The following is a 19,179-nucleotide window of genomic DNA, read 5'->3' as shown; positions in this document are numbered from 1 at the left end:
CTCCTCCTTTCTCTTTCCTCTCCATCTTGCCTTGTCAGTCCCGCATTTCCTCTCCATTTCCTACCATCTCTTCCAGGAGCTGGACCGGGAAGAGGGGCCACAAGCAGGGACTCCCATTCCCCGTCCTCCTCCACAAGGGCTCCCCAGGCCACTGCTGGCAGGAAGCCCTGCTCAGGGCCACGAGGACCCCAGGGAAGCCTCTGTAATGGTTATCAGGCCTGCACCCCCATTTGTCCTGTGGGCTAGTTTGAAGAGAGAGAACATCTGCGGTTCAGCTCAGCTCAAGGCCCAGCCCCCGGCCCCCGGCCCCCCGCCCCCGGCGCCCGGCCCCCGGCCCCCCCCCTTTCGTGCTGCCTGCTACACAGTCTGTGTGTGCCTCGCGGGCCCCACCACGTGTGGACAGGCAGCCTGGGCGTCCTGACTCTCCAGCACCCTATCCTATCCCAACCGGGGTGGTAAGGAGGGGTCCTAGATTCAGACAAAACGCCAGGCAGACAAAAAGTGAGCATCAGAAATGCTGTTTATTTCTCGGCCGCCCCTGGGATGGCCAGCCTCTTTGGAGGGGCAGGCCACAGATGCACACTTGGAGAAAAGGCAGGACAGCTGTCCAGGGTGGAGGGGCACAGGGCGGGAAAAGATGCAGGCCATCCTGGATCCTCCCTGTCTGAGATGAGGGCACTGATTCCTGAGCCCCCAGATCATCAGAGAATACCAAGAGGCAGCAAGAGCTCAAGCAGGTCACCAAGAGCCCAGAGCCATGCCAACCACTGCCCCTAGACCCTATTCCTCCCCCCGTGCCCTGTCTGCTTCAGGGTCCCTCCCTGCCGAGCCCCCGGCCCCAGCCCCGTGCCCCCAGCCTTTGCCAGCTTGTTGGTCCCAGTGTCTGGAACGCCATCGGTGGGGCTTCACCCAGTTGGTTAGGGCATGGCCCTGACAGGGGAGCAAGGGCAGGGTGGCTAGCAGCAATCAGCACCGTGGACGGTGAGTATGGAATCAGGTTCTGTTCTAGTCACTAGCTTTGAGCAAGTTTAGAAGTTGGGGGTGGTGAGTGTTCCAGAAGAGATGAGAAGGGAGGTAGGAAGACTCGAAGTCCCCCAAGCAGGCTTGGGAGTTGCCACCCTCAGCCCCCTGCGCCACTTACAAGGGACATCTGTGATGTCCGCGGGGGGTAGTCAGGGAGGCCCTGGCGTTGCTCCAGCCCGGCCCAGGGTGGGGGCGTAGGGGCAGGCTAGAAGGAAGTGAGGAAGATGAGGAGGAGGCTCTGGCCTAGCAGGAGCAGGCCGGGGGGGCGTTGCCCAGGGCCCCCTTCTCCCGCTGCTGCAGCCTCGGGGCCCCCAGCGCGGCTGAGGTAGATGATGACAACGTTGTCCTCCGGACCCGAGGGCTGCACCTCGTTGTCCACCGTGTAGCAGCCCTTCCCCTCGGCCGCTTTGCCGTGGAACCTGCGCCCCAGCACATCCTCGCCGCCCTCCCCAGGTGTGGCCAGCGCCACGTTCACCGAGCTCTCTGCACTGCCCAGCTCGTTGGTGGCCAGGCAGCTGTAGGTGCCCTCCTCCAGCTTGCCAAAGTCGGGGATGAGCAGGCTGCCGTTGGCAAAGGCCCGGAAGCGCGGCCGGCTGGCCGGGGCGCCGGGCAGGGCCCGCCCGTCGGCAGCCACGTTGGGGCTGGCGATCTCCACGGTGCCGCCCGGCGTCTGGATGTGCCAGTGAAGCTGGGGCGCCGGTTGCCCATCCACGTCGCAGTGGAGGGCCAGCACGAAGCCAGGCCGCAGCTCGGCGCCGTCCTGGCTGGGCTGGTAGGTGAGCTGCACGGAGGGCGCCGAGCAGGGCAGTGGCAGCAGGCGGCTCAGCGGTGTGCCCTTGAGCACGTGGGGCGACGCGCAGGTGATGTTGTCCTGCTCTGGGATGGACACGGCCGTGGTCAGGGCCCACGTCTTGAACCACACGATGCCGCAGGTGCAGTCGAAGGGGTTATCGTTGATCTGCAGGTGGGACAGCGCGGTGAGCGGCGCAAAGGTGCCCTCGGCCAGCGTGTGCAGGCGGTTGTGGTTGAGCTGCAGCGAGCGCAGGGTGCGGAGGCTGCGGAAGGCGTCCCGGGGGATGAAGGTCAGCTCGTTGCTGTCCATCTTGAGCAACTGGAGGGCACTAAGGTTGTGCAGGTCGCTCCAGGCAAAGTCAGAGATGAGGTTGTGGCTGAGGTCCAGGCTCTTGAGATTGCCCAGCAGGGCCAGGGCGCCGGCGGCCACCGCGCGGATCTCGTTGTGCGCCAGCCACAGCGACTGCAGGAGGGGCACCTCCCTGAAGGCCCCCTCTGGCAAGCTCGGCAGCCGGTTGGCTGACAGGCTCAGCGTGGTCACGTTGGCCGGGAAGCCGGGTGGCACGGCCTCCAGGTCGCGGTAGGCGCAGTCGGCGATCTGGAAGCCGTACTTCTCCCCACAGTCGCAGGGCTCAGGACAGGCCTGCGCCAGGCCCAGGAGGACCGCCCAGCACAGCAGACGTAGCTCCTGCATCCTACCTCCTGCAGAGAAGGGCATGCCGCCAAGGTGACCCTAAGGACCCACGCAAGGCGCTCGTCCCTCTCAGGACCCCAGCCAGACAGGGCTCTTCCCCATCAGAAGGTCCTGCCCCACAGAATCCAGCTAAGACCCAGCACCACCTTAGCCCGCAGCCCATTCTACAGAAGGGGAAACCAAGGCCCCAAGAAGGGCCAGGACTTGCCCGAGGTCATGCAGCCAGAAGAGGCGAAGACGGGACGGAAGAGGACCCCAGCGCCTCCTCTGAGCAGAGAGCTCTCCCTGGCTCGGCCAGCTCCGAGCTGACTTTATGACTTGAAATCCGTTTTCAGCCGCCCCCTCCCCCAGCACTCCGCAGAACCTCCCTCCTGCCCTCCCACATCCTGGCCACAGTCCCTCCCACCGGAGCCCCCCATAGGTATGCTTTGCCCCAGCCCAGACAAGGCCCTTGTGCAGTACACACCACCCCCATCCACCCCTTCCTCCCCCTCCTGATCCTACGGGCTATGACCACGGCAGACACCAAACCCTTTCTACGGAGTCACACCCGTGGCCTGTTCTGTTCAAACCGCGCCAGGCAGCTGCCTAAATAAAGCCCGCCAGGACCTCTCAGCTGGCTTGCGCGAGGCCAGCGGCTCGGCCCAAATGCTGTTGGCATTTCCGGGGATGCAGTTGCTGGTGGGGCAGACGCCCTGTGCCCAGATCCAAACAAGGGATTGTCCCTAGCACCCCGAACCGACAGGAAAGTACCAGGCGGTCCAGCCCCTGTGCCCAGCAGGCCTCCCCCTTTCCCGCTGGCTTACCTTCAAACTACTCTTTCTTAGCCAAGTGGATCCTCTCCTAAGATGGAACCAAAGAGCAACAAAGGACAGAGTCAGCCCAGGACAGGCTGCAGGGCCCAGGGTGCCCGAGGGAGGATGAGGAGGCTGGAGGAAGGGGCAGCCTGGTTCCTGTCCCACCGTCAAGTTGCTCGCCTGTGCCCGCCCTTCCCCGGACAGGGTGCCTGGGGCCCCGCTGAGAGGAGGCTGCAGGAAGGGAGCCCAGGCAGCCTGGACACTCCCTCCTTCTAGCAAAACAACTTCTTCTCTGCAGCAGCAAGGACCCGTGTTTCATAAGTGACACCAGAAACTTGAGGGGGAAAAGATGCCAATTTTTTTCTTTTTTTTCCCTCTCTCTCACTTTTAGCAGCTTCAACTTCCTTAAAGACACAGCACTAGCTGGATAGGACCCAATAGAAGATGGGGCTGGAAGGATTTTTATGGAGCGAAGAGTAAGAATCGAATCTCATGGAAGGTGGGAAACTTTTAACCGCACTTCAAACAAGAGAAAAGGGGAGGCGGGGGGGAAACTTCTCCAAGCTGGGGCCGTATGAGTGGTCATGTGTGCACATGTGTGTGACGTTTCGATGTGTGGGTAAGTTTGTGTGTTTGTGCGGATGTAGGTGTGAGACCGTGTGTGTGAATTTGTGTGTTTGTGCGTGTTTGAATTGTGTTTGTGTAGGCGTGAGACTGTGTCTTTGGGTGTTGTCTCTGCGTTCGTCTGGGTAGATTGAGCCTGCGTGCGTATGTGGGGGGGGGGTCGGTGTGTAGAGTGTGTGTCTTTGTGTCCATGTGTCTGTGGGGGTGATGGTGTATTTCAATGAAAAGCTGAGAAGGCCAGAGTGTGTGAAAAGCCCGCTAGGCTCCAACACCTCAGTAAGAAACCAAGATGTTAGTTCTGTTTTTGTAAGAAAACACATCTTCCTCGTCTGTGTCAGGACGAGGCCTGGCGGCTCCGAGGCCTGGCGGCTCTCAACACATGTTGTCCAGAGAGGTCCCAAGGCACCCGGGCGGCAGACTCGGCTCCCCACTGCGCCGGGTGGGGAGGGATCAGGGAAGCCGGCAGAGGGGTGACAAGGTTCTGAACCCCATAGCAGGAAGCTCAGGACAGGACGGGCTCAGGCTTCAGTTTCCCTGGCTGGGATTCTGAGATACCCAGGCTCAGAGACAAAGTTCCATGACCCAGGACTGCCCACCTGACAGGCAGGGGTGAGGTTGAGGGCTGCACTCCTTCCAGAATATTCTCTCTGTGTCCTCCCACAGTGCTTGAAATCCCACCACTGGTGTTGCATGTCCTGGGGCGGGGGAGGGGGGCCGCACCGCTCTCTGGGCTGCACTGTTCCCACACTAACTGTGTGGAAGGGACATATGCCTCCAGGGTGAGGGTATCTGATCTTTCTCCCCACCCAGGAGGGCCCAGAGGAGTGGGAATGGGGAGGGGAAAGAGGCCCAAAACAAGAGAGCCAGAGGAGAAACCAAAAGATGGGAGAGTCCCCGAAAAGCACTTTGTAGACTATATAATTTTGCCCTCTACGCCATAAGCCTACTCATAACCCCTCAGCCCCTCTCCCAAAACCTTCCTCTCCTCCTGTCTGTACACCTGGCTGAATTCTGCTCAGGACTCAACTTACCCTCCTGGCAGGACCAAGACAAAGAGTATCGTCTTTGGCCAAAAGCATCCCCGGGGAGCCCTCATCGAAGCTCATCACACCCCCATTACCCTGTCACCAAGTGAGGCTGCAGAAGTCCTGGCAAGCACAGTGTGACCCCTGCAAAACATCCCAGTCTGATACCCAACTCAGAGAATATTCTCAAAGTCTGAGGTCCGTCCCACTGCAGGCGAAGCCTTGTCTGGCATCGTTGTTATTGTGCTGGAGAATTTGGGGGGATCCACTAGAGGCTGGATGCACACACATCCAGAGTTCAATATACCAGAGGGGAGAATCAGCAACCTCAGGGTCAGTCACGGAGGGTTTCCTGGTGGAGAGGCTTCACTGTGCTTTTGTTCAGCCCCTACACCACCTCACTCACACAAGGGCTGCGCCACCTCCAAGGTGCTCTAAGGAGCTCACGGTCTCCATCGGCCCAGAGTGTGAAGATCCTCCTCACCCTCAGATCCTCCTGCTGTGGTTGGAACCTTCTGGCATTTCAGGCTTCCATTAAACATCACCTCATTGGAGTAGCCCCTTCTGAGACCACTAAAGCTGCTGAGACCCTCATTAATTGTCCTCATAGACCTCCTTGGTTTTTCTGCAGAGCTCTTACTGTCTTTCTTGATGACTCTTGTTTTCCTTGGAGTTAATTGTCTTTATCTGGATGTGGGGGAGGGGGCTTGGTTTTTTGTTTTTTATGCTTATCACTAATTCAATTGCCCACTCTCCCCCAGTTGGGTAAATATGAAGTACTCAACATAAGTAAACACAAAAAGTACTCTATCAGTTTTATCTTGCAGAATCTCTCCCTGAGCCTTCTGACCTGCTCCCATTCAGTTTATTTGGACGGTGGCTATGCCGTGGGCACAGGGGATGGCCCATCTCCATTGTTCAGGGGTCCATTACTCAGCTCTTGGGGCTGGGACCTCTTGCTTCCTGGATCCCACATCTTCCCCTTCTTAGCTTACACTTTTCCTTTGGCAGAACCCACCCTCCAGCACCTTTGAGTGTTCAGACAGATGGGCCTGTCTGAAGACTCTGGTGCCCGCCCCCCACCAGTGACAGTCGGGCTGGGTATAGAACTCCAGAGGGAGATCTCTTCCCCAGAATGTTAATGGGGGCCCTCCCTTTGAAGTCATCGCTTTGCTGTTGCTTCCAGGGCTGGTGTGGGGGGCTCCATGGCTGGTGGGGCATCGATTCCGTGCCCGCCACCTGGGATATGTCTTTCTGGAAACCTGTAGGACCTGCTCTCTCTCCATGAGCTGATAATCCGCCCTGCTGTGCCTTGCTGAGTTCCTACCATTTCAAATCGGAAATTCATGTTCTCCAGCTCTGGGAAGGTTTTTGATTCCCTCCTTTAAGATTTCCTGACCTCCATTTTGTCTGTTCTCTCTTTCTGGAACCCCAGTTAACGAGACGTGGTGCTTCCCAGAGGGACCCCTGACTTCCTGGTCCCTCCTTTGTCACATCTCTGTGCCTTCCTGCGCCTCTGTTACCATTCTACCTTTCTCATAGAGTGTTTGCTGTATACATGTTAAATTTCAAGGATTCCTTTTCATTTGCTGAATGTTCTCTTTAAAACATGCTGCACCCCGTTCTTGTTGCAGGGATACTATATTTGATTTCTGTGCATATAGTAATAGCTCTCCCGTTTTTCTGTTTAGGCTTCCTTCTGTCTGCATGGCCTGTTCCCTTGCTGGCTGGCTTGTTTGGGACTCTGTCTTTCCTATTGGAGCTTTCCTCAGTTACTTCACTCGGCAGAAATCTATTCCTACATGTTTAATGTGAGATTCCTCTGCTAGAGAAGAAGCCCGTTGAAGGCAGACATCTTGTCCTCCTGGTTTCTGTTAACCCCTGGCACAGAAAAGATGTTCAATAAATATTCCTTGACTTGATGAACAGGCGAATTGCATGGCCATCAAATGCCAGAAATAAAATACTGTAGAGGTCACTTTCTCTACCTTGTTTTCAGATAGGCACTCAGGGTCCAGACTGGGACAGGGATGTGCCCAGGGTCACACAGTGCCTGGGATGTGCCCAGAGTCACACTGGGACAGGGACAGGGTCACATGGTGCCTTAGGATAAGACATTCTAAGAATGTCCATCCCACCCTGTCTTCCCTCCCCAGCTCGTGGGGTTCATTGTGAGGAAGCTCAGCAGCTCCTAGCAGACCTGGTTGAAGTTTCCTGGGGGTTTCCTGGGAGGGAGAGGCCCGCCTGGGCCCTTGACAAGACAAGGCTATGGAGGGAACTCGGTGTGGGTGCGTGTGCGTGTGCGTGCTTATGGAAGGGATTGAGACCTGCCCACACCACCAGACTGTGGGATTTGAGAAAGTCCCTTCCTTTTCTGGGCCTCAGTTTCTCTGTCCTGTGTGGGAGTTGGATGAGACGATCTAATGTCCTAGAGCCCTAATATTCTAGTGAGTGAGGAGTCCGCGCGCATGCATGTGCTCCCCTGCAGTCGGTTCTACTCGTATGCATGGGAGCCTTGCTGGGTGTGCATGAGGGACTGTGGGTGCAGGCACACATGTGGGTCCAGGGGCAGTGTGTGCATAAGCTCACGAGTGCACCTGAGCAGTGAGTGGGCCCCATCCCCTCCTCTGCATCAGCTGCCGCCCAGAGGCCCAGCCCAGGCAGAGGCGGCCTGGCCCCAGGCTGACCTCCAGCAGACGCCTCCCATTCCCATTTCCTTTCCCGCTCTCCACCCTCCTCTCCCCACACCTTCCCTGACACACAGACTGCCTTAGTGATCTGCCCCTGGCTCCGTCTCCAGCTTCATCTCCACCCGGCTCACAGCGTCAGTACCCCTTTCAGCTGCTCGCACCTCGGGGCTGCCCCTATTGCTCTTTTCTCGAACTGGACTCTGTCCCCTTGTATTTGCGGGGCTCACTCCCTCTTGTCTTTGAAGACTTTGTTCAAATGCCAGCTCCCTAGAAGGGCCCTCCCAGACCAGCTTATATATATATACATATATAAAGGCCTTGTCACTCTCTGTTTCCTCACGGGGCTTTAGTTGTCCCTCTTCCTAAGACCTACCCCTGCCATATCTGGGAGTGTTTCTCGTCCATCTTCCCAAGCTGAATGTGAGCTCCATGTGGGTGGGCACTTGGTTCTGAGTGGGTGCTCAATAAAGTGTTGTTGAACCAGTGGATGAAGAATGGCCTTTGCCCATCCAGCAGGAAGTCTCTGCCCCCAGCCCTCCTCCCCCTGCCCAGGTGCTCATCAGCTCCTCCCTTCTGTGTGGCTCTGTCCCCCCTCTCGCCGGCCCCTCTCCAGCCAGTATTTCTGGTCCCCCTCCCGGCACCATCCTGGCTGCCCTCTCCTGACCTTCCCCTTAGTCTGCAGGGCCATTTTTAGCAGCCGTACTAACTGGGGCATATTTCATGAGAATTATTTTTGTTCTTCCCCAGGCCGATCCCACAATTTCCAGGAATCCAGACCTTGGCCACAGCCCAGGGCACACAGCAGATTCCAGTTTTCCACCCCCGTCCCTCCCAAAGGCGAGGGGTAGGATCGGGAGTGTTATGAATGAGAGTGTTTGAATTAAGGTTCTATTTAGACTGGGGCCAGAGTTACAGGGTCAGGATTCCAGTCCCTACATTAGCTGTGGGATGCTCGGCATGTGCCAAGGTCCATTTGTTAGCTTGAAGGACCAGGACTCGATGTGGGTACAGATGTAGCCGGTGGGGGGGGTGTATAGTGCAACCCCATGGGTGAAGCAGGGTCTGGGGTGTGGAATGGGAGGGTGGCAATAGCCCCTGTGTCCCGTAGCAAAAGTGGAAATGAGGCAGTGGGCAGAGGGCGAGAGAGTGATGCAAAGACAGGCAAGAGGAGAGGCGGGGAGACAGGGCAGAGAGAGAAGGCAGAGACTGAGCATGAAGAGAAGGGGGTGGGGAGAGGCCGGGGACAGCCAGGAGCAAGGCTGAGCCTTCGGCTGACAGCAGAGCCATTTGGCACCTCGGTCACTGCTTCTCATCAACAGGTCAGACTGCAGCGAGATTTCCCTGCCACCAACCAGAAAAACGCTGCAGACAGGGCCCCGGGCTTCTCCCAGCCTTGAGGGGCTGGCTCAGAGGTGCGAGTGGGAGCCCCACCTAGAGACAGAGGGAGGAGAGGTGGTCCAGTCAGGGCTGCTGACCGCAGCCCAAGGCCACCTCTTGGGGGAGACAAGAAGAGGAGACAGGCGGCCAGTCGGCCCGGGGAGGTGACATCGGCTGCAGAGGCCTCTGGGAGAGCAGTCCAGACAGAATGCTGCACAACCAGCGAGGTTTACAGAAGCTCCTAGAAGAGAGGTGAGCGTTGGGGTCAGGAAGACTCAGGGAAAGGTTGGGAACTTGAATAATTTTCAAAACAAAGTGAAGAATGCAAATGTTAACACAGGAAATCAAACTCCCCCTCTGTCCTTTTCCCCCCCATCCATTCCCCAGAGGCAACAGTTTGGGATGGTTTCTGTTTTTAGTTCTGCTGTGGTTACACATCAGGCCTGCCCATAACATTTGCAGGGCCTGGGGCAAAGGACATTTGGAGGCACCCATACCATGTGTCTAAATATTTAACAGTTATAAATCCTACAAACTGTGTAATACGTTTTATTCCCCTACCTTGACAAATGTCCTTCATAACAACTTGAAGGCCAAGTTCAATTGAGAGTTCTTGGACTTCTCAGAGGCCCTCACCAGAGCTAGACAGGCAGCCCCAGCCCCAGCCCCCAACCGGCAGCTGTCCTATTTCTCTTCCCACCCCCGGCTCCATCCTGCACCATGCGGGGCCCTGTGCATACAGGTAGGCAGGCAGGTAGGTAGACACCCCAGCCTCCACACCCAAGCTCTGTCCACACCCCCAACCTCCCTCAAACTGAGACACACCTTGGTATAGTCCTCCCTGGGGAGGAGTGGTCAGGGTGAAAGACTTACAGAGGCCCTGGAAGCAGGCTCAGGCCGTTTCATTTAGGCAGAGAATTCCAGCGTCCCAGATCCTCCGAGGTTGGTCCAGAAGTAAGGATGTAAGCTCTAGGCGGAAAGGTCCCCTTAGAAAGGCATGACCAAGGTAGGATTGTCAGATAAAAATCAGAACACCCAGTTAAATTTGAATTTCAGATAAAGAGCAATAATTTTTTAGTATAAGTATGTCCCAAATATTACATGGGACATATTCATGCTAAAAACAAACTAATAAACAAAAAGCCCTATTCATCGTTTACCTGAAACTCTACTAAATCTGGCAACTCTAGGTCAAAGGGCCAGAGCTGAACCCTCTAAAGCACGGGCCTCTGGGAGTAAAGTGATATTGACCTGCGTAAGTCTGAATGATATGCATAGACTACCATGTCTTAGTGTAGAAACTTTAGACAATATCTAATGACTCCCTGTTATGGGTTGAATTGCATTCCCTTCAAAAATGTACGTTGAAGTCCTAAACCCCAGTACCTCAGAATGTGACCTTACTTGGAAACAGAGTCTTTAAAAGAGGAATCAGTTTCTGTTGTCACCCAGTTTTTGGTACTTTGTTATGGCAGACCTAGGAAACTAATACATGCGTCTACAAAATAAGCTCTTAGCTCACTTACGTACTCCTATTCTTCCCTCCGTTCATCCTTCTGGTTTTTCCTAGTTAAAATATCCTTGATTCTTCTATTGGTAACATTTGTGCTATAAACAATGCCCCTTACTTCCTGCTCTATACAGGGAGATGCTATCTAATGACTTCCCACTGTAGAACATGAGAAATCTTCCACTCCCGTCTTTCCTCTTCCCCCCAACTCTTCTGCCTCTCAGGCTGTCTGTAATAGTATTACCATTTTATTTTTATTTTTATTTTTTTTAAGATTTTATTTATTTATTTGAGAGAGAGAATGAGATAGAGAGCATGAGAGGGGGGAGGGTCAGAGAGAGAGGCAGACTCCCTGCCGAGCAGGGAGCCTGACGCGGGACTCGATCCCGGGACTCCAGGATCATGACCTGAGCCGAAGGCAGTCGCTTAACCAACTGAGCCACCCAGGCGCCCAGTATTACCATTTTAGAAGATGATTATGTTTAAGCAAGTTTTGAAGTCAAAATTACAACAGTTGCATTTTGTCCATATGTTGATTTTAAAAGTAAAAAAACCCCAGTAAACCAATATTACATTCTCATGCCTGTGTGAGTACTGAGCCAAGGAGTATGTACCTCAGGATTACATTTCCTTCCTTACATTTCCTGTCCTTCTGATGTCATGATGCCCAGGCTACTTGAAAGGTGACTAAGAACACATCAAGGTCAAATGTATCCAATTTTCTTATGCTCCATCAATTGTTCAAAGGCATACCACATTTTGTTTGCATGCCATGGCTTTTTGTGCAGCTTTTGATTTTCCTGGAGTTTCTAATTGCTTTCTTTATTATTATTATCAAAAGAACAATATGCCTCCACCAAATACTAAAAATGACCCAGCTTTGAACACATCTCATTGCACTGACATTGCCTGGTATTTATAGCCCCTGCTTTCCTTAATTACTTGCTATTGACGTATGAGTGTCTTCTGTTTATTTTTTGCTTTTCAAGCAGCTGAAAGGCTTTTGAAACCCCAAAGCTTTCTCAGTTGTAGGACTCAGAATGAGGCTGGGTTTGCCAGGGCATCTAATCAAAGAGCCCATTTGAAGCTTCCTGCTCCTCCCCAGTGCGTGATCAGAATATTCCTTCTAGAATACTATCAATGCTGAGGAACTTCTACTCCAAGGAGGCCCATTGCTTTGGAAAAGTTTTGAGGTTCCCTTCTTGGAAGATGTCCAACCATCATTTGTCTTTTGTGGTCCCCCCTCTGGCCATTCCTGGTTCAGTGACTGCCCTCAGGGAGCTCCTCCTAATCAGGATCACATTCTGTTGGTTTATCTTTTTTGTTTTTGTCTTTTTTAGGATTTTATTTATTTATTTGTGGGGTGGGGGGAGAGAGAGAGAGGGCACGCACAAACAGGGGGAGTGGCAGACAGAGGGAGAAGCAAGCTCCCTGCTGAGCAAGGAGCCGGATGTAGGACTTGATCCCAGGACCCTGAGATCACGACCTGACTTGAAGGCAGATGCTTAACCGACTGAGCCACCCAGGCCTCCGGTGTTGGTTTATCTTTATCTTCTTCCTTGGTGAGGCTCACACCTGAGATGATCCCTGTTGCCCACACTGGAGAATGAGAGTTCTCCTTCACTGGCTGGTCTTCCTATTCTTTCCATTGTGCACTTGGTCTTTTATCTCATCTCTTTCCCAAGGAGGAAGGCTGGCCAATGGGTAGGAAAGGAGTAGAAGCGAGTAGTGGAGAGAATCTTGACTGACCAGCTCCTGAGGTATGGGAGCTATTAGGCTTGGTGGCACCCGAAATGCCAGGGTGAGGGCACTTTTCTGAGACGCAGCAGCAACCACACCTAAAACCTTATCTCTTCCAGGCAGTTCCTCAGATATTTTTAGGGAAGTAATCCCCAGTGTTTTGGCTGGAAGAGGATTAAAAAAAAACACCTTAATTATCCCTGTTTTCAGCCCTTTTTTCTTTCTTACTTGAGGCAGAAATTACCAAAAATATTATCTACCATACTTTAAATACCTACTATGTGCCAGACCTTGATACACGGCATCTCCTTGCAACCAGACAAAAGGTATTTTTCTTGCTCATTTGGAGAAGAGAACATTGAGGCTCAGGTTAAGGACATAAGGGGAGCGGAGTTCAAACCCGTGTCTGTCTGATTCTCCAGCCTGAGTTCTTCCATTCCATTGAGGGGCCTCACAGCCTGGATAGGAAGTGGCTCCCGCAGAAAAGGGCAGGATGGAAGACGTGAAAGTGGCATGTGACGAAAATTCCCAGCCTGCAGAGGGCCGGGGGGAGCTGGGATATAGGATGGGAGCAGGGCTTTTCTCCTGTGGGCACCAAGCGTGGATGGGAGGCTACCCCGAAGGGCTGGGAATGATGACTTCGCACTGGTGCAGGTAGGATAGGATAGAAAGTGGGGGCATGGGGAGGGCTGTGAGGCAGCCTGTCAGTGGCCCCAGAGGAGGAGCAGCGGGGCAGATATGTGTGACAGGTGTGAGCAAGCGACCAGATGGGCCGCAAACTGGGCCTAGGGTGAGCAGAGGGCGCTTTCCCCCTGGCTGGCAGGAAGGCTGGTCGCTGCTCTGGGGCCATGTCCACAAAGGGCGGGGGAGAGGTGGCAAGGCTGGTGGTCTAGTGACACTCCTTCATTCATTCCGCTGTCTCTCTTGGGCTCCCGGCATGAGGCAGGCAGCGAGCCAGATTCTGGGGACAGAGCAGGGGACAAGATTGACCACAGATGGATGGGCAGCTCGTGGATGCCCCTCTCTGAGAATGAACTTTTGAGCAAGCATCGCCCCTCCCCCCCTCCATTCCTTCCTTCCTCTTGGGAACTTTCGGGGCTCTGGTGTGAGCTTCTGGGGGAGGGGACAGTCTGGGTGATCCCCCCACTCCTACACTAGCTCAGCCAAAACTGGATTCCTTACCCGGAATAAGCTCAGTGTCACACGCATTCCTAGGCCCCTCGCCACGCCTGTCCCGTTCTCCAGCTCCACAGGAAGAATTCTCTGTTTTCTTTCCATCGCTCTTCCATTTGAGACAGTTGTGAATGTCAATCAAAATAGCTGCGGTGGAATTTTTAAATAATGAAATACCATCGAGCATCTATTAGAATGGCTGAAAAAGGGAAAACATTTAAACTCGAATTATCCAACGCTCTCGGATGTAGAGCAACTCATCTTGCTGGTGCAGGGAACGCAGAATGACGCGGCCACCTTGGGAAAAAACTTGAGTTTCTCACGAAGTGAAGCACACATTTACCATTCAACATACCAATTTCCGCTTAGGTAGTTACTCAAGAAAAGGAAAAACATATGCTCAAACAGAACCCTACAGGCACATAATCACCAAAAAACGAACATAGCAAGAAAAGCCATCAGCTAGTGAATGGATTTAAAAAAAAATAACAGTGGTATATTCATCCTACAAAATACTCCTTAGTGTAATAAAAAGAATAGATCTATTGATAAACACAAAACTCGGATGACTCTCAGCATAATACTGAGTGACAAACAGGGTGACCAACTTTTAGAGAGACAACCCAAGGGACACCTGGGTAGCTCAGTTGATTAAAGCGACCGACTCTTGATTTCAGCTCAGGGCATGAACTCGGGCTCTGCTTGTCTCCCTCTCCCTCTGCCCCTCCCCACGCTCTCTCTCTCTCTCAAATAAATAAATAAATATTTTTTTAAAAGAAAAGAATAAAAAGAAAGACAACCCAAGACACAGCCATGCCATGCCAGACCACAAAAATCCATAATATAATATATAATAAATAGTTATATGTGTATATGCTATTACTTTAATACAAATATACTATACAAATATGAAAATAGGTATTTATTTGAAATTACATATTATTCTTTATTTCTACTTTCTGTTACATAAATGCTATTATTTAAACAAAACAACAGTGGCAATTAGTATTAATTAATAGCAGAACTAATTAATATGTAATATGTGTGAGAGAAATATAACAATATTTATATACTCTCTCTATCCTCTAATACTGTAATATATTTTAACTTTTTTTTTTAAAGATTTTATTTATTTATTTGAGAGAGAGAATGAGATAGAGAGAGAGAGAGCATGAGAGGGGAGGGTCAGAGGGAGAAGCAGACTCCCTGCTGAGCAGGGAGCCCAATGTGGGACTCGATCCCGGGACTCCAGGATCATGACCTGAGCCGAAGGCAGTCGCTTAGCCAACTGAGCCACCCAGGCGCCCCATATTTTAACTTTTTAAACTGTATTGGATATTTACATTTTACAGACTAATAATGTATATGCTTAAGATATATAGATCTAAGACTTCTAAAAAGGAAAATGTAAGTATTGTAATATTAATTAATAGACATTACCTATATTTAACAAGAAATGACAAAGACAAGGGCTCCTTAGTTGGCTAAGCATTGACTCTTGAATGTGGCTCAGGTCATGATCTCAGGGTTGTGAGATCGAACCCCACGTCAGGCTCAGGGTATGGAGCCTGCTTAAGATTCTCTCTCTCCCTCTCCCTCTCCCTCTGCCCCTCTGCCTGCTGGCTTGTGCTCTCTCTCTCTCTCTCAAATAAATAAATCTTTAAAAAAAAAGAGAAATGACAATGACGTGTTTCCTTCCATCCTATGTTGCAGGTGGGTATTTTTACTCTTTCAGTTTCCTCATTCAGTAACACTTCTCTGAATCTCCTGCAGCCTTTAGAATATCCTTTTCTTTCATGTCGTGGTAAACCCAAATAGAGACAAATGTAAAATTCACTCTGCTCTTCTCGAGCCCACATTACACGTGCTCCTCGTGTCAGTTCAATGTGATGACACCATGCTAAACATCCTCTCAACCAAAGGGTTTGATCATGGAATACTTAAGATTTTACTTCGGCAAGAGCAGCTTTTTAGACCTGTAGGGATTAAATTCCACCTCTCCAAAAATGCCCATCCTCTCTGTGCCGACAGGCTTGCTTTGATAGACCAACGGTTTGTCAGTCAGGTCCTTACATCCATAAATTCTTCACAGAAGCTATCCGTGTCTAAAATGGTCCTCATTTTAAATTCGAAGCACATCAAATGTCTTCAGAGGTTAAACTTCTTTTCTCAGGAAAAATGGTTTTAAAACACAGAGGTAATTTGAACTTGTGAAATTGAAGTTGGATTTCAGATAAGTTATAGTTTTGTAAAGAAACAGAAAGTTCCGTTAACTTGGCTGTCCTTTACTGGTGATAATTTTTTGAGATCTGAAGCAGTCTTATTTCCAAGAAATGAGTCATTTTTTTTTTTCCCACTGGGTGGGGTGTTGTCACACCTAAAACTAAATGGAATTAGTCAGGTGCACTTGGTTCATCCTTAGGCATGGCCTCTCCAAAGGTCGTCAAACGGTTTTGGGGAAACAGCATGTAAATTTCCATTTCTACAGTAACCCCCTTCTCCAGTCTCAGTCTCAGTGTATTTCCAAATTAGAGAAATTTCCACACTTTGAAAATACCATTTTACAGCAGGCCAACGTTTTCACGTCTTTTCTACAAGACATCTTGTAGGCATATGTCTAAGGAGGCTATCTCCTTCCACTTCTATAAATAAGAAATCTCATTAAGTGCTTCTGTAAGTTCTGAGGAAACTGAAAAGTGACCAAAAATTTTGTTATGAAAGTCTCAATATCACAGATAAACAAATCACGCCTTTTTTTTTTTTAATGCAATGTTATTTAAAAGGTAAGCAGGACATTTCTCTAAGGCTCTAAGATTTGTAAAAAAATTTTTTGATAAGAAGTTCACAGACTGAAGAGAATTTTCCAAAACTTATTTTTGCACCATTTGCCACATATGCAGATAGATGAGCAAAGTCTAGTTTGCATTCGGAAAAGATAGCAACAATCTTTGATTTCATATATGTTGTGATTTCCTTAAGATCTTCATAAAAGTCAGGAAAACAATTTGAAGCTCCATTTTTCAGATCAAAATACCCACGAGCTAGGGAGAGCATGTTTTTGTTGCCATGTTCAACGCACTGCTTGGAATAGTTTAGAATGTCCGCTTGCTGGAGTAGCTCGCAGAATCAGCTCTGCACTGGGAAGTGCTAGAGCATCCGTTAGGAAACTGCCCCTTCTGGGGCACCCGGGTGGCTCCATTGGTTAAGCATCGGCTCTTGGTTTAGGCTCAGGTCATGATCTCATAGGTCGTGAGATCGAGCCCTGCACTGGGCTCTGTTCTCAGTGGGGAGTCTGCTTGAAGAGTCTCTCCCTCTGCCCCTCCCCCAACTCTCACACATTCTCTCTCTCTCTCTCTCAAATAAATAAATAAATCTTAAAAAAAAAAAAAAAAGAAAGAAAGAAAGAAAAAAAAAAGTCCTACCCCTTTTGTTTCCCTACAGGACATTTTACTTTCAACCCCCGAATCAGGAAACATAATTTCACTTAGGTTTCATAAAGCAATCAAGGACACAACACAATTATGAGAGTTTGTGTGATGTGCCTGGGGTTAATTCAGTGGCTACCACGGTTCAACTGAGCATTAGTGTTTTGGGGGAGGAGATGAAAAATCTTGATTGATTTAGAAATACCCGTCTCATCTGGATTTGTGAGAGATTCAGCCTCCATAGGTGGTGACCAGATCCCTCACTGCTCAGCCAGGTTGCTGCATGCAGCCCAGGAGGCATGCCCCCCATGGCAAAGAGAGCAGAAGAACATCTCTTGGAACAAAACAAGAGTGTGTCACCTCCCCAGACTAGAGCTGGTTTTCAGGGTGACTTTTCTAGACCAGCGCACTGCTCCTCCACGAGCTGGAAAGGCAGGAGGTGATGCTGTAATCATCATGCGTGCTTCCAGGCCTTCTAGTGACTGAGCGGTGTGGGGGAGGGGCGAGTGTTGGGCACTGTGAGCCAGGGGAGGATTTCACTACCATAATATCCTCCCTTCTCGGCGCTGGGGAGGGGCGGGGAGAGTGAGCAGATGCAGCTCCTGGGATCCAGCTGAATTCGTGGCAGAGGGAGCACGCTGGGTGCACAGATCAGACAGACCTTTGTCATCAGTTATCCATGGGCGGGACCTCGGCTCCATTCAGCCCCCTCCCCGGGAACAAGCAGGCACTCTGTCATATTGGGATGGACCTGGCAGAGGTCAGCTGGTCGGAAAAGATTCCTGGGGAAGACAGAGGGCCAGGCCACCCGACCACAGGTTGGCTACAAGTGAGGCCAGAGGGAGGAGATAAGTAAGGCTTGGCCTGCACCCTGAGCCCCAGAGAGCACACACTGGGTCCAGGCGGAATGTCTCTCACTGTGGATAATTACATTGTTTCTGAGCTTGTGGCTCAGAGAAGGAATCATCAGCTAAAAATGGACTTCAGTGATTTTTTTTTTAAGTAAAAGGGAGGAAGAGAAGGAGCCATCAAAATTAAAATCAGACCATAAAAATGCTTAAACATGGACCTCTCGCCACGGGGAAAACCAGGGCTGTTCAGTGACTGGGGACATTCATGTGTGCCCAAATTGCTTTTGACGAGTCTATTTTTGTCACAGTGGGATGCTGGTTCTGTTGGACAATGTCGTTTTTCCATGCCTCTCCGAGTTATACACACCAGGAAGCTGGCAGAGATGTGGGATTTGTCAGAGGACAGATATAGGATCCAGAAATAATCCAGAGCCGGTCAAGAGTGATGAAAAGCTAAACAAGGCTGACAAAGCCACCAGGGGATGCGGATGGGCCTTAGCAGCAGCTTCAAGGGAAGGGTGAACAGATTTTAGTCGACTCAGCTTTGTCAGGAGCAGCTGAGCTGAACAGATCGACTTCCTGCCTCAGTCACGCGGGCGGGCCAGGCTGTTGCTGAGACACGTGTAGACATCCAGTTGCAAGAAGCTGGAGAAGTAAACCTGGGGGAAAGCAAGGCAAGGGTCGGCGGAGAACTCAAGTCACTGGCAAAATGTTTTGTCTTTCTTTCCTTTCTTTCCTTTTGCATGGGACTGTCACAGTAACTGTGTGAACTCCATTGCTGTTGCCCATTCACGGATTCCTGCAGGAGAAAGGACTTCTAGCGATCAGGTTCTAAATGAGAAGTAACTCAAAGCTTCCTGCTTTTGACTGAACATATTTCCAAGACAGAAGGATGTGTTTCCAGAATCCTTGGTAACTGGAACTATAAATGGGGAGAACCTAGCTTCTGGGGCAAAGAGGGGCCAGGCATCAAGTCTCCCAGCTTCCTTCTCCATCTCCCGAGTTGTGCAACTTTCCGTTCACTCACTCATTCATTCATTCATTCATGAAACACATAGTTAGTACCTGTTACGCTTCAAATGCGGCCTATGTTCCAGCAAAGAGGTGAGTAAGGTCCTCCTCCCTATAAAGAGTCTACCCTCCCGGTTTCTGCTGTTTTCCAAGTTTTCAATCCCTGCAAATGAGGATTATATCTTGTCATACAAATGCAAATCCAGGCTTAGATAGGGAGAGACTTTCATTAGAAACAAAGATTATTGCAATAGGGAGAAAGAACACACCCGTCTCAGAAATGTGCAAGCATTTTAAAATCAAACGGGTGGGGGGGTTGGTGCCTGGGTTGGCTCAGTAGGCTAAGGGGCCTTGGTTTCCACTCAGGTCATGACCTCGGGGTCCCGGGATCCATCCTTGCATCGGGGTCTGCGTTTGGCAGGGAGTCTTTGGATTCTCTCTCTCCCT

The 19,179-nt window shown here is 51.1% G+C and overlaps 1 protein-coding gene across 1 annotated transcript; it reads right to left on the bottom strand.

Moving 5' to 3' along the window:
- Window positions 1–502: 502 nt before the first annotated feature.
- On the bottom strand, window positions 503–3,611 carry ISLR (immunoglobulin superfamily containing leucine rich repeat). The gene is made up of 2 exons (XM_034994084.1): window positions 3,316–3,611; window positions 503–2,517 (listed from the first exon to the last, which is right to left on the bottom strand). The coding sequence occupies exon 2, from the start codon at window positions 2,507–2,509 to the stop codon at window positions 1,229–1,231; it is 1,281 nt and encodes a 426-aa protein (XP_034849975.1). The 5' UTR covers window positions 2,510–2,517; window positions 3,316–3,611; the 3' UTR covers window positions 503–1,228.
- Between the last annotated feature and the right edge of the window lie 15,568 nt (window positions 3,612–19,179).

This window comes from Mirounga leonina, unplaced genomic scaffold (genome assembly GCF_011800145.1).
Source record: "Mirounga leonina isolate KUSES-001 unplaced genomic scaffold, KU_Mleo_1.0 Mir_91, whole genome shotgun sequence".
Lineage (NCBI taxonomy): Eukaryota > Metazoa > Chordata > Mammalia > Carnivora > Phocidae > Mirounga > Mirounga leonina.
Note: the sequence above shows the minus strand (reverse complement) of the source record. Positions and strands in the feature narration are given on the sequence as shown.